This window comes from Sinohyriopsis cumingii, unplaced genomic scaffold, assembly GCF_028554795.1.
Source record: "Sinohyriopsis cumingii isolate HCF-2022 unplaced genomic scaffold, ASM2855479v2 utg000066l, whole genome shotgun sequence".
Taxonomy (NCBI): domain Eukaryota; kingdom Metazoa; phylum Mollusca; class Bivalvia; order Unionida; family Unionidae; genus Sinohyriopsis; species Sinohyriopsis cumingii.
The window spans coordinates 998,308-1,014,900 of record NW_028315866.1 but is presented as its reverse complement, the minus strand read 5'-3'; the positions used below and the strand labels follow the sequence as shown (position 1 = coordinate 1,014,900).

The 16,593-nt window shown below is 31.3% G+C and overlaps 1 protein-coding gene across 7 annotated transcripts in view; it reads right to left on the bottom strand.

The window, feature by feature from the left end:
* LOC149774964 (uncharacterized) overlaps nucleotides 1–16,593 on the bottom strand; it is a 60,760-nt gene that overhangs the window by 17,339 nt on the left and 26,828 nt on the right. For 6 of the 7 annotated variants that reach the window (XM_089944606.1, XM_089944603.1, XM_089944601.1 and 3 more), the window contains 7 exons: nucleotides 14,117–14,178; nucleotides 13,076–13,145; nucleotides 11,375–11,436; nucleotides 10,337–10,406; nucleotides 5,824–5,885; nucleotides 2,904–2,973; nucleotides 914–975 (listed from right to left, as the gene is read on the bottom strand). In XM_089944606.1, coding sequence (XP_089800732.1) covers nucleotides 914–975; nucleotides 2,904–2,973; nucleotides 5,824–5,885; nucleotides 10,337–10,406; nucleotides 11,375–11,436; nucleotides 13,076–13,145; nucleotides 14,117–14,178 — 458 coding nt within the window. The remainder of the gene's footprint in view (nucleotides 1–913; nucleotides 976–2,903; nucleotides 2,974–5,823; nucleotides 5,886–10,336; nucleotides 10,407–11,374; nucleotides 11,437–13,075; nucleotides 13,146–14,116; nucleotides 14,179–16,593) is intronic. The other variant, XM_089944608.1, reaches the window with a different exon arrangement.

The window sequence follows — 16,593 nt, the reverse complement described above, 5'->3', positions numbered from 1 at the left end:
ATTTTATTTCTTGAGCCGTTTCTATATTTATAGGAGTTAGATATGGTGTCTGTAATAAGAATCCATTATATACACTGGTATCGATTAATGAAATATCAGGCAATGTTCAGAATTTGAATGCATAAACGATGTGTTTTAGCCAGCACAAGTCCTGATCCCTAGAGTAGCGATTTCCTATCCATGACAAATGCATATAATTGATTATTTTCCTAGTTTCTTACTAAAAACATGATGAAAAGTTGGTAAGGTGTCATATATACCGATACAAAGCCCAACAGTTTCAAAATAGATTTTAGGTTTTGACCGAGGTAACATCAAATTGTTTTATTTACAACAAATAATTCCTTGCAAACAATGATTATAATTTAAAAGACGCATATAATAACACTTTCATAGTATTGATGTGGATTTTGTAGATATACTTTAATAAATACAGCGCATTCATGAAAAAGATTCATACATTATATGTGATGAGGAATAGAAAGTAAGAAGTAGACAAATTAGCTTTGTTACAAATCTATAACTTTGATATTGTTGTAACTGGTATATTTTGATGTAATTGGTTGTCCCAAAAGAAGATATGTATTCAGAGATAATTTTAATCATTTCATAGGGAAGCAACTGTTTAATGCAATGTAACATTTAAACTATAGTTAACACCTATGGAATGTTTATTAGTATTGTTATGCATGTCGATGAATTCACTATTTGATAATATCTTTGACATCACTATTAATCGGGAATCACGTGCGATTAGCATGCACACATATTCGACAGAAATGCGCTACCTGATGGGTCGTGCTGGCTTTGAAAACAAACCAGAAAATACATGTTTGAATTAGTATAATAATATCTCCTATTTATAACATACTAGAAAAAACGACGTTGGTATCTCTAAGTGCTATTTTAGTACCTGCAGGAGATTCGGTGGTCGTCTCCAGACAGTAGTATTCCTGGCAGCCTCTCCAATCATACCTAAAGAGAGCATGCAGAAATACAATGAAATAGATGTTCACTTTAATATACTAACTATCTATATATAGTACTATCCGGTGTATGTTTATCAATCTCTATCTCTCTTTGTGTATATATCTATCTATATCTATCTATCTATATATATATATATATATATAAACACGAACACACACATATAGATCGTGTACAATGATTTTGCAACCGTTCATGCTGTAATATATATATATATATATATATATATATATATATATATATATATATATATATATATATATAGTTCTGTCTCGTGCACGTATATAAATCTCTATATAACTCTCTTTATATATATATATATATATATATATATATATATATATATATATATATATATATATATATATATAAAGATATCGATATAAACACACACACAAATACGCACACACATATAGAACGTGTACAATTTTTTGGCAACTGTTGATGTGTTATGAGACTAATATCGTCTTTGCAAAGAAAGTTGTATTACCTCCCTTGCATAGATCAAGCTCATTTCGACGAATTTGATTGGTCCGTGAGAGCCGAATGTTTTCTTTTCGTCTTTGATATGCATATAAGAGACACTGCTCGTGATTCATCTTTCACCTCTGACGTCCGTGTGTGATTGTGAAACATTAATAGAAAACCTATCTTGTATGTATAAGTTCCTGCTTTGAATTAGAAGTGTTAGGATTGAAATGTAAGCGCATGTTTAACAGTATTGAAGGTAACTCGCAAGTATTGTTGGGTGCGTAGGTCATTAGAACAGCATCAGTTTTTGGTGACAACCATTGATCATTAAGTGACTTATTTCCTGCATCCTCTTGCATCATAAAATAAGCGGCGAAGACAGACTGGTCTTTAATGAAAGAGAACAAAAGAAGAAAAGAAATGCAGGATGCAAAATTGATATACGTACTAAGAAATGGAGGCTAAATGTTTAGGGAAGCAAAGAAATAACTTATATAAACTTAACAAGTGCGCATAGTTGATTTAGAGAAACCCCAAAATCAAACAACTGTAGACTTTATAGAGCATAGGTGACTTGAAGATATACGTATAACACTATTCCGAAATTGGAGGTGAGATTGGGGTAGATAGATAAGGTTACGTTTAACTTACATTTACTGTAAGAGTAAGATAAAACGTAAAGAAAAATAACAGCGGGGAAGTTAGTTTTAGGTTTTCTACCACCATGTCACGTTATCGCCAGGTCTAGTCAAAGAGGGGGTAATAGGTGCTGAGTTTAATGGATGGCGACGATAGGTCAAACGGAATGACAGATAATGATCTCTTTTGTGAAATGTTTAAAGATGTGGATTAATAGACATCGACAGCTCATTTCTTTCTTGCATGATACTTAATTATTTTCCCAACTTTCATCGAATTGCAGCACACTGTTTCTGGAAGTGTTTTGAGAGAAAGAAATAGGGTGCGAGAGAGAGAGAGAGATGAAGAGAGAGAGAGAGAGAGAGAGAGAGAGAGAGAGAGAGAGAGAGAGATAGGGAGAAAGGGAGATAAGGCAAGAGATAAAGAGAGAGAGAGAGAAACATAAAGGGAGATAGTTATTGAACACATTTTGCAATAGTTTTCTTGGTGATTAGATAACCACGAACGAGTTTTATATTCATTAAAATTAATTATTTTGACCGTGTGTATCCTTGAATCACTCTTTTTGATTGTTTTCTGCAGTTCGAATAAGCTCAACATACAAATAAATACTACATTAAGGTTTGTGACTGGTCACACTTTGAAAGGATTGCTAAGGAGATAAAGATGGATTCATTGGTACTTAAAAAGCTATTGCCTGAGAGCATTTTGAACTCAGTAGCCTGTTACACGATGTTATATTTTAGTTATTTAATTTGCAAAATATTCCAGGTTTAACAGTGTCTTTTATTAGTCTATATACTAACCTGTATTGTAACTGCTGACTGTAGGTGCATGTTGGGTAAACTATAGTAGGACACGCAGTTGTAGAACTAGCTAAATAAATCGAAAGTAAAGAAATATATTTAATAAATGAAAATGTGTATTTTGTATCCAGAGCACGGCATTAATCAATAAACATGACTAATATTTCTCGATTGTTATTCTTCAAGTGATTGAAACAGACCAACGTATACAATATTTTGTTTAGAGCTTGATGAGCGATTTTCAAACTTTGTATGATCTGTTAATGTTACATTACTGAATTAGTACTGTTGTCATCACTTCTAAATGTAGCCACTTAAGACTGACGGAGCGTTTTAGAGAGAGATATTCTATTCAACATTTTGACCAAGTATTTACACATGTTCTTTCTAAAGACCTAGACAAATCAAATATAACTCTTGAGTAGTTACTGCAGTTGTCAATGATTTTTCCATTTTCATCGCCTTTTATGGATTTCACAAATACTTATGATTTATACAATAACTACTATATACTATTCACAATTTAGATTTTAATAATGCCTAAGTTACTTTTATGTACACTTCATTAATGTCATCCAGTGATGCATGCCATTTTCATATCTCGGTACCTTGTCATGTAAAATGTCCTAGTCTTAAACTCTTTGTGAAAATAACTCATCTCTCTTCAAGTTTGAAATTCCATATTTGGTTTTTATCAATTGATACTTTAGAATAGCACAAACTTCAGTTTGCTACATTTTTTGGGGATCATGATGTAATCGTCGTCTGCTGCTGCAATAAACTTAAATGAAACTATTTGATGGAAGATATTTTAAAACAAATATATTTCATTGCTTCACTTCGGTGTATACTTTTCTTTTGTGTAAAAGTTCTTGAGAAGAGAATTTTCTACTGAAGATATATTCGTGAAACCCAAGGTAGTAAAATTGAAAATTGTGGTAACAGAGGATTAGGATTACCGTTGACAGTATATCTTTATAAGTTGCGGAACTAATATTTGGAGACCTACCCGCACATGTAGCATGAAAGTACCTCTTAATTGGCATCTCAAAATTGTTACCTAATCACCTAATTGTATTACAATGAGTATAAATTATCCATATCAAGATGTTAATGGATATTGAACCAAAATATGATAGTTTGATGCTAATATATGCAAGCCGTATATAGGAATCTTTGATATGGAGACAGAACAACAAGGAAGAAGGAAGAACGAAATTAAACTGATGGAAACATTTTTTTCTATATTCCAGATAATAGCAGCAATTTAATGATGATATGATAAATTGAAACGTAGTTTTTCAGAGACGACCTAGAAAAGTTAGTTAACTCGTTTTCATTGCTATACCGTTTTAATATAGGAAAATAAAATAATGTCTTAAACGCTTCTTCAATGGGTAGATGAAGGACGAGTGTCTGTATCTGTTTATGCAAGATGGCAACCTTTGTTAGTATGAATAATATTGTATTAGTGGAAGAATATTATGATATACATGACATCATACCATGTCATCCTTGCATTCCAGGTTCATTGATATTCTTCCCCAAAGATGGAAAAGTATTAAGTGCTCCCACTTCATTTGTTTTCATTATCCTTTTGTTAACACTGTTTATGATGTATTTCTCACTATCCTGAAGGCAGAACAGACATGTATCCGCAAATGGGGGCAAACAAAAATATTTTAAACCTGTGACGATTGTTTGAATTTATTTTTATAATGTCGAACTTCATTGCCCTTATCTGTTTTCTGTGTTCCATCTAACATTGCGTTGTGTGTTTAGTTTAATTCAGTGGTAAAATGACTGTTCCCCGATATGTTTGGTTATTTACACGATATGTAATGAAAAAAGATGTAATTTTGATCAACACGCCGTTTTTATAAATAGAGAGCATAAAGAGGAGTAACACACTGAGCACAATCTAGTGTGCAGACGGATAAAACTTATCGGTCCCAAGGAGAGTCCTGTTGCCTTGTAACGGATTTTGCATTGCTGTGTTATGTTTACTGGTTTAGTTCTTAAGCATTTTTCATACTTAGATGATTTAAAACATTGGGTCTGTAAAAAGAATCAAATACATACACTGCTGTAAATTGATGAAATCTCAGTTCATGGTCAGAATTTGCATCCATAAACGATATATTTCGCGAAGCATAAGTCCTGATCCCGAGAATAGTTTCCCTGTCCCAACCAAATGCATATAATGGATTATTGTCCTAGTGTCTCAGTAAATTAGTGTTTAAAAGTAGATACGGTGTCTTTAGAATCGATACACCGACACTTTTTGAATGGTTTTAGGTCTAGAGGGAGAGTGCATCAAAATGTTTGATTTACAACAAAATATTTATTGTACACAATGATTTGAGCTTATATGACGGGTATATTTATATATTTCATAACATTAATGAGTAATTTGAATTTTAAGGATATTCTTGAATTAGCGGAGATAAATTTTGAAACCTAATACTTTGTTAATTTGGGGCCATAGAAGGAATACTTATATGAATCAGCTTTACTACCATTGTGTACTTTTCTTATTGTTGTAAGTGGTATATTTTGATGCAATTTATTGACCTCCTAGAAAATATTTATTTAGAGATCATCTTAGTCATTTCACAGTGAAACACAATTTAATGCAATAAAACATTTTAAGTATATTTAACACCTATTAAAGATTATTTGTAATGTTATGCATGCCAAAGAATTCACTATTCGATAATATCTTTGACATCACTATAAATAGGGGCTAACGTGCCATTAACGCCTACAAATATTTGTTATAAAATCGCTACCTAATGGGTTGTTCTGGCTTTGAATAAAAACAGGAACAAAATGGTTGAATCAGTAGAATAATATCGAGCTTTTATAACATACTAGAAAAAAACAAGGATGATCGTATCTAAAAGTGGTATTTCTGTACCTGATGTCGTTTCGGTGGTCGTCTCCTGACAGTAGTATTCCTGACAGCCTCTCCAATCATACCTGAAGAGTATGCAGATATACAATAGTTTAAATGTTCACTTTATTATCTTTCTATCTATCTATCTATCTATCTGTCTATATATATATATATATATATATATATATATATATATATATATATATATATATATATATATATATATCATGAATACAAAACAAGAACAGATGGAGGAAAGAAAAGAAAAGAATAAAGGAAATCGAAAGAGGGAAAGAAACTGTGTTAAACCTTTCTAAACGAATTCTAACTAATAGTGATTACATTCTTCTAGGTAAGGGATTATCATATTGTCCAAGGACCAAAGTGCATGATAATATTAATTTAGCAGAAGCATTTTTCAAATACACAAGATCGTTAAATTAAAAGAATTTTTCTCACAATCATGTACATCTTCACAGTATGAAAATAGTTTCCATCTACAAAATAAGCCCTTTTACAATAAAAAAGAATCAACATTTACACCTTCTAGTGGACGAGATATTTATCTCGATTTTTATATTGAAGCAACTAAACAAGAAATTTTAAATAGCAGTCCTAAAAGAAAACATTTTACAAACATATCTAAAGAAGAATTAAATTCTTTACGTAGCTTATCGCAAGATGAAAGCATTATTATTAAAAAAGCGGATAAGTCTAGCACCATAGTAATAATGAATAAGGAGGATTATATTAAAGAAGTAGAAAGACAATTAAATGATGAAGAATATTACACAAAACTTTCCTATATTCCTTCTGAAGAAACGAAAGAAAAAATAAGCCAATGTATTAATCAAATCTCTGTACACATTTGTTCTATATATCATGAACTATATATCTTCCCAAATAAAATACGCACACCTCAGTTTTATATTTTGCCAAAAATACATAAAGCGGTTGATAAGTCACTACCTTTAGGATATCCAGGTAGACCCATTATTTCTACATACAACTCAGTTACAAATAATATATCGCAATATATTGATCACATTTTACAACCACTAATGAAATCACTACCTTCATACGTCAAAGATACTTTTGATTTCATTACCAAATTGAAATCTTTACCGAAACTAACGGAAAATTCATTCCTTGTTACACTTGATGTGGTTTCACTCTACACGAATATACCACACAATGATGGTGTCGAAGCGTGTAAATATTATCTTGAAGATAACGAATTTACATATAAACTATCAAAAGAACATATTTGTGATTTGATAAAACTTGTGCTCGAAAATAACTTTTTTCAATTTGGTAATACAAACTATCTCCAAAAAATGGGAACAGCAATGGGTAGTCCTATGGCACCTGCTTATGCATCTTTATTTATGGGAAAATTAGAAAATGATTTTCTAAATAAATGCCTCTTAAAACCGGATGTATGGTTAAGGTTTTTAGATGATATTTTTATGATTTGGAGTTATTCATTAGAAGACCTTTATTACTTTATAGACAATTTAAACAAATTACATCCAACAATAAAATTTACATTCAATGTCTCTAAAACTAAAGTTTCATTCTTGGACGTTGATGTCATGAAAAATGAAAATAATGAAATTACTACCATGGTTCATGTTAAAAACACGAATATTCATCAATATGTTGAATATTCTTCATGCCATCCTAAATCATGTAAAAATGGGATACCATATAGTCAAGCAAAAAGATATAGAAGAATTATCTCGGATGATGCTGTTTTTAAATCATCTTTGACAGAGCTAGGTCAGCATTTTTTAAACAGAAATTACCCTATTGACATCATTAATACTGCTTTCCAAAACGTATCTTCTCTTACACAGCTTGAATCTTTACAATATAAAATCAAAAATAGAAATGAAGATATCATACCTTTTGTTATTGAATATAATCAAAGTTTGCCTAATATAGGTAAGATTATCAATAAATATTGGGATTTATTAAACTTATCATGTAAAGCAAGTGTTAAATCGCTACACGAAAGCAAACCCACACTTGCTTATAAAAGGACTAAAAATCTTAAAGATTTCCTAACTAATTCCAAATTAGAAAAACCATCATATAAAATAGGATCATCAACTAAATGTAATAGACCTAGATGTTCACACTGTTCATTTATTAATGAAGATACTTCTTTCAATAGTAATAATACGAAAGAAACTTTTAATATGCGTTGTGACATTAATTGTGCAACATCAAATGTTATTTATTTGATAACGTGCAAAAAATGTGGCATCCAATATGTTGGACAAACCATTCAACAAATATCTAAACGTATGAACCAACATAGATCAGATATAAAAAATTATATCGATCAATCATTTTCATCTCATGTTGCCGCACATTTTAACAAAAATTCCCATACATTGCAAGATTTCTCCTTCCAACCTATTGTTAAAGCTGATTCTGAAATGGAACGTCTACTAAAGGAAACCTATTGGATTCACGTCTTAATACGAAATATCCAAAAGGTCTAAATTCAAAAACACTATATGACATTTAGTAAATTTTTTTTCTTTTCTGAATTATGTCCCCTGTTTACAATTAGATTTGAATATTTCATATTATTTTACTTTGCAGAAAATCTTAATTGGTAAAAGTATAATCTAATAACATAAAAATAAGTTTACTAATTCTTTAAAAATGAAATTGAATTTGTAATTAATTATCAATATAATATGATTAATTATTTATAAAATACTTGATAGTAACCGTTATGCACACCATATTTTTTTATTATATTTTTATTAAATAAATTGAGTTCTGATAACCACTTTAACAGCTATAAAGATTATACTGGTATATATGTTGTATACATTTATCTTTGTAAGTTTTTTTTTTTAATTTATTTTCTATACTTCTAATAAGCGTGTATTATACATAATACAAATATTACTAAAACTGTTTATCTCTATTTGTTAATAAATTATATATATATATATATATATATATATATATATATATATATATATATATATATATATATATATATATATATATATATATATATATAGTTCTACATAGTGTACAAGCACGCACACACATATATAGAACGTGTACAATGATTCAACTGTTCATCTGTTTTGATACTAATATCGTCTTTTCAAAGAAAGATGTATTACCTCCCATGCATATATTAAGCTCATTTATACAAATTTGATTGGTCCGTGAGAGCCGAATGTTTTCTTTTCGTCTATTTGATATGCCTATAAGAAACACTCGTGATTTTCCTTTCGCATGTGACGTCCAAGAGTGATTTTGACACAGGATCAGAAAACAAGTATTGGATATATAACTTCATGCTTTGAATTAGTAGTGTTTAGATTGAAATGGAAGCGCAGGTTTAAATTGTGATGGTAACTAGCAAGTATTGCCGCTTAAGTAGGTCATTAGAAACGCATCATGTTTGGGGTGTACAAAGTTGACCATAAGTGACTTATTTCCTGCACCTTCTTCCATCTTGAAGTAAGTGAAAAAGGCAGAATGGTATTTAATAAAAGACAAAAATAGGAGAAATGTAAAACAACGTCCTAAAGTAATATACGTACACAACTGCAGAGGCTAATTGTTTAGGAAACCAAAGAAATATAACTTATAGAATCTTAACTAGTGTTCATATTTTGAAATAGAGATGCCCCCATAATACAGAAACAACTATAGACTTTATAGAGTATAGGTCACTTGAAGATACACGTATGCCGCTATTCTGAAATTTGAGGTGGGATTCGGAGATATATATCATTACGTTGAACCTATATTTGGTGTAATGATAAGATAACGTTTAAAAGAAAAACAGCAAGAAGTTGGTTATTTTTAGGTTTTGCAACTCCATGTCCCGTTATAGACTTGTCTAGTCAAAACGGATGTGTTGAGTTTAATTAATGGCGACAATGGGTCAAACGGAATGATACATAATAATCTCTTGTTCGAAATTCTTAAAGATGTAGATTAATATACACCCATATCTCATTTCTTTCTTGCATGATACTTAATTATTTTCACAACTTGCATAGAATTGCAGCACACTCTTTCTGGACGTGTTTTGAGAGAGAGAGAGAGAGAGAGAGAGAGAGAGAGAGAGAGAGAGAGAGAGAGAGAAAGGGAGAGACAGAGAAAGAGAAAGAGAGAGAATAAGATAAAGGGAGATAATTAATGAACACATTTTGCAATAGTTTTCTTGGTGATTAGATAACCACGAACGAGTTTAATATTCATTAAAATTAATTATTTTGACCGTGTGGATTCTTCAATTACACATTTTGATTGTTTTCTGCAACTGGAATAAGTTCAACATACAAATATATAATACATTAAGTTTTATGACTGGTCATACTTTGAAAGGTTCCTAAGGAGATAAAGATATATTCATCGTACTTAAAATGCTATTGCCTGAGAGCATTTTGAACTAGGTACCCTCTCACACGATGTTATGTTTTAGTTATTTAATTTGCAAAATATTCCAGGTTTAACAGTGTATTTTATTAGTCTATATACTAACCTGTATTGTAACTGCTGACTGTAGGTGCATGTTGGGTAAACTATAGTAGGACACGCAGTTGTAGTTCGAGCTAAAGAAATCGAAAGTAAAGAAATATATTTAATAAATGAAAATGTTCTTTTTGTATCCAGAGCACGGCATTAATCAATAAACATGACTAATATTTTTCGATTGTTATTCTTGATGTGATTGAAAAAGACCAACGTATAAAATATTTTGTTTAGTGCTTGATGAGCGAATTTCAAACTTTATATGATCTGTTAATGTTAAAGTACTGAATTATTACTCTTGCCATTACTTCTAAATGTAGCCACTTAAGACTGACCGAGCGCTTTAGAGAGAGCGATTGATACATTTTGACCAAGTATTTCCACAAGTTGTTTCTAAAGACCTAGACAAATCAAATATAACTCTTGACCAAATGCATATAATGGATTATTGTCCTAGTATATCAGTAAATTAGTGTTGAAAAGTAGGTAAAGTTTCATCGATATCACGTATATATAGACCTTTCATTGTATTAATATGTGATGTGGATTTTGAGGATTTTCTTGAATAAATACAGATCAAGTTTGAAAGCTCATACATTTTTAGTAAAGGGTTATATCATAAAGAACTCGATAAATCGTCTTTACAACCATTGTATAGTTTTGCTATTGTTGTAACTGGTATATTTGGAAGAAATTGTTTGACCTCCTAGAAAATATTTATTTAGAGATCATCTTAGTCATTTCATACTGAAAAAGAGTTTAATGTAATAAAACATTTAAACTATATTTAACACCTATTAAAGATTATTTGTAAAGTTATGCATGCCGAAGAATTTACTATTCGATAACATCTTTGACATCACTATAAATAGGGGCTAACGTGCCATTAGCGTCTACAAATATTTGTTATAAAATCGCTACCTGATGGGTCGTTCTGGCTTTGAATAAAAACAGGAACAACATGGTTGAATCAGTAGAATACTATCGAGCTTTTATAACATAAAAGAAAAAACAAGGATGATCGTATCTCTAAGTGGTATTTCTGTACCTGATAACGTTTTGGTGGTGGTCTCCTGACAGTAGTATTCCTGACAGCCTCTCCAATCATACCTGAAGAGTATGCAGATATACAATAGTTTAGATGTTCACTTTATTTTATATCTATATATCTATGTATCAATATATATATTTATATATATAATTCTACCTAGTGTACAAAGACGCACACACATATATAGAATGTGTACATTGATTTTGGAACTGTTCATCTGTTTTGATACTAATATCGTTTTTCCAAAGAAAGATGTATTACCTCCCATGCATATATTAAGCTCATTTATACAAATTTGATTGGTCCGTGAGAGCTGAATGTTTTCTTTTCGTCTATTTGATATGCCTATAAGAAACACTCGTGATTTTCCTTTCGCATGTGACGTCCAAGAGTGATTTTGACACAGGATCAGAAAACAAGTATTGGATATATAACTTCATGCTTTGAGTTAGAAGTGTTTAGATTGAAATGGAAGCGCAGGTTTAAAATGTGAACGTAACTAGCAAGTATTGTCGCTTAAGTAGGTCACTAGAAACGCATCATTTTTGGGGTGACCAAAGTTGACCATAAGTGACTTATTTCCTGCACCTTCTTCCATCTTGAAGTAAGTGACGAAGGCAGAATGGTATTTAATAAATGACAACAATAGGAGAAATGTAAAGGAACGTCCTAAAGTGATATACGTACACAACTGCAGAGGCTAATTGTTTAGGAAAGCAAAGAAATATAACTTATAGAATCTTAACTAGTGTTCATATTTTGAAATAGAGATGCCCCCAAAATACAGAAACAACTATAGACTTTATAGAGTATAGGTCACTTGAAGATACACGTATGCCGCTATTCTGAAATTTGAGGTGGGATTGGGAGATATATATCATTACGTTGAACCTATACTTGGTGTAAGGATATGATAAAGTTTAAAAGAAAAACAACAAGAAGTTGGTTATTTTTAGGTTTTGCAACTCCATGTCCCGTTATAGACTTGTCTAGTCGAAACGGATGTGTTGAGTTTAATGGATGGCGACAATGGGTCATACGGAATGACACATGATAATCTCTTGTTCGAAATTCTTAAAGATGTAGATTAATATACACCCATATCTCATTTCTTTCTTGTATGATACCTAATTATTTTCACAACTTGCGTCCAATTGCAGCACATGTTTTCTGGACGTGTTTTGAGGGAGAGAGAGAAAGAGACAGAGAGAGAGACAGAGACAGAGAAAAAGAGGGATGGAGAGAGAGAGAGAGAGAGAGAGAGAGAGAGAGAGAGAGAGAGAGAGAGAGAGAGACAAAGGGAGAGACAGAGAAAGAGAAAGAGAGACAATAAGATAAAGGGAGATAATTAATGAACACATTTTGCAATAGTTTTCTTGGTGATTAGATAACCACGAACGAGTTTAATATTCATTAAAATTAATTATTTTGACCGTGTGGATTCTTCAATTACACATTTTGATTGTTTTCTGCAACTGGAATAAGTTCAACATACAAATAAATAATACATTAAGGTTTATGACTGGTCACACTTTGAAAGGGTTCCTAAAGAGATAAAGATGGATTCATCGTACTTAAAAAGCTATTGCCTGAGAGCATTTTGAACTCGGTATCCTGTCACACGATGTTATGTTTTAGTTATTTAATTTGCAAAATATTCCAGGTTTAACAGTGTATTTTATTAGTCTATATACTAACCTGTATTGTAACTGCTGACTGTAGGTGCATGTTGGGTAAACTATAGTAGGACACGCAGTTGTAGTCCGAGCTAAAGAAATCGAAAGTAAAGAAATATATTTAATAAATGAAAATGTGCTTTTTGTGTCCAGAGCACGGCATTAATCAATAAACATGACTAATATTTCTCGATTGTTATTCTTGATGTGATTGAAACAGACCAACGTATAAAATATTTTGTTTAGTGCTTGATGAGCGATTTTGAAACCTTGTATGATCTGTTAATGTTACATTACTGAATTTAGTATTCTTGCCATTACTTCTAAATGTAGCCACTTAAGACTGACCGAGCGTTTTAGAGAGAGCTATTCATACATTTTGACCAATTATTTCCACAAGTTGTTTCTAAAGACCTAGACAAATCAAATATAACTCTTGACCAAATGCATATAATGGATCATTGTCCTAGTATATCAGTAAATTAGTGTTGAAAAGTAGGTAAAGTTTCATCGATATCACTTATATTTAGACCTTTCATTGTGTTAATATGTAATGTGGATTTTTGAGGATTTTCTTGAATAAATACAGATCAAGTTTGAAAGGTCATACATTATTAGTAAAGGGTTTATATCATAAAGAACTCGATAAATCATCTTTACTACCATTGTATAGTTTTGCTATTGTTGTAACTGGTATATTTGGAAGAAATTGTTTGACCTCCTAGAAAATATTTATATAGAGATCATCATAGTCATTTCATAGTGAAAAACAGTTTAATGTAATAAAACATTTAAACTATATTTAACACCTATTAAAGATTATTTGTAATGTTATGCATGCCGAAGAATTCACTATTCGATAATATCTTTGACATCATTATAAATAGGGGCTAACGTGCCATTAGCGCCTACAAATATTTGTTATAAAATCGCTACCTGATGGGTCGTTCTGACTTTGAATAAAAACAGGAAAGACATGGTTGAATCAGTAGAATAATATCGAGCTTTTATAACATACTAGAAAAAACAAGGATGATCGTATCTCTAAGTGGTATTTCTGTACCTGATAACGTTTCGGTGGTGGTCTCCTGACAGTAGTATTCCTGACAGCCTCTCCAATCATACCTGAAGAGTATGCAGATATACAGTAGTTTAGATGTTCACTTTATTTTCTATCTATCTATCTATCTATCAATATATATATATATATATATATATATATATATATATATATATATATATATATATATATATATATATATATATATATATATATATATATATATATATATATATATATATTGTTCTACCTAGTGTATAAACACGCACACACATATATAGAAGGTGTACATTGATTTTGCAACTGTTCATCTGTTTTGATACTAATATCGTCTTTTCAAAGAAAGATGTATTACCTCCCATGCATATATTAAGCTCATTTATATAAATTTGATTGGTCCGTGAGAGCCGAATGTTTTCTTTTCGTCTATTTGATATGCCTATAAGAAACACTCGTGATTTTCCTTTCGGATGTGACGTCCACGAGTGATTTTGACACAGGATCAGAAAACAAGTATTGGATATATAACTCCATGCTTTGAATTAGTAGTGTTTAGATTGAAATGGAAGCGCAAGTTTAAATTGTGATGGTAACTTGCAGGCATTGTCGCTTAAGTAGGTCATTAGAAACGCATCATTTTTGGGGTGACCAAAGTTGTCCATAATTGACTTATTTCCTGCACCTTCTTCCATCTTGAAGTAAGTGACGAAGGCAGAATGGTATTTAATAAAAGACAAAAATAGGATAAATGTAAAGCAACGTCCGAAAGTGATATACGTACACAGCTGCAGAGGCTAATTGTTTAGGAAAGCAAAGAAATATAACTTATAGAATCTTAACTAGTGTTCATATTTTGAAATAGAGATGCCCCCAAAATACAGAAACAACTATAGACTTTATAGAGTATACGTTAGTTGAAGATACACGTATGCCGCTATTCTGAAAATTGAGGTGGGATTGGGAGATATATATCATTACGTTGAACCTATATTTGGTTTAAGGATATGATAAAGTTTAAAAGAAAAACAGCAAGAAGTTGCTTAAGTTTAGGTTTTGCAACTCCATGTCCCGTTATAGACTTGTCTAGTCAAAACGGATGTGTTTAGTTTAATGGATGGCGACAATGGGTCAAACGGAATGACACATGATAATCTCTTGTTCGAAATTCTTAAAGATGTAGATTAGTATACACCCATATCTCATTTCTTTCTTGTATGATACCTAATTATTTTCACAACTTGCGTCGAATTGCAGCACATGTTTTCTGGACGTGTTTTCAGGGAGAGAGAGAAAGAGACAGAGAGAGACAGAGACAGAGAACGAGAGGGATGGGGAGAGAGAGAGAAAGGGAGAGACAGAGACAGAGAAAGAGAGAGAGAATAAGATAAAGGGAGATAATTACTGAACACATTTTGTAATATTTTCTTGGTGATTAGATAACCACGAACGAGTTTAATATTCATTAAAATTAATTATTTTGACTGTGTGGATTCTTCAATTACACATTTTGATTGTTTTCTGCAACTCGAATGCAACATACACAACTGCGGAGGCTAATTGTTTAGGAAAGCAAAGAAATATAACTTATAGAATCTTAACTAGTGTTCATATTTTGAAATAGAGATGCCCTCAAAATACAGAAACAACTATAGACTTTATAGAGTATAGGTCACTTGAAGATACACGTATGCCGCTATTCTGAAATTTGAGGTGGGATTGGGAGATATATATCATTACGTTGAACCTGTATTTGGTATAATGATAAGATAACGTTTAAAAGAAAAACAGCAAGAAGTTGGTTATTTTTAGGTTTTGCAACTCCATGTCCCGTTATAGAATTGTCTAGTCAAAACGGATGTGTTGAGTTTAATGGATGGCGAAAATGGGTCAAACGGAATGACACATAATAATCTCTTGTTCGAAATTCTTAAAGATGTAGATTAATATATACCCATATCTCATTTCTTTCTTGTATGATACCTAATTATTTTCTCAACTTGCATCGAATTGCAGCACACTGGTTTCTGGACGTGTTTTGTGAGAGAGAGAGAGAGAGAGAGAGAGAGAGAGAGAGAGAGAGAGAGAGAGAGAGAGTAGGAGGGAGAGAGAAAGAGAGAGAAAGGGAGATGCAGAGGAAGAGAAAGAGAGAGAATAAGATAAAGGGAGATAATTAATGAACACATTTTGCAATAGTTTTCTTGGTGATTAGATAACCACGAACGAGTTTAATATTCATTAAAATTAATTATTTTGACCGTGTGGATTCTTCAATTACACATTTTGATTGTTTTCTGCAACTGGAATAAGTTCAACATACAAATAAATAATATATGAAGGTTTATGACTGATCACACTTTGAAAGGGTTCCTAAAGAGATAAAGATGTATTCATCGTACTTAAAAAGCTATTGCCTGAGAGCATTTTGAATTCGGTATCCTTTTACATGATGTTATGTTTTAGTTATTTAATTTGCAAAATAT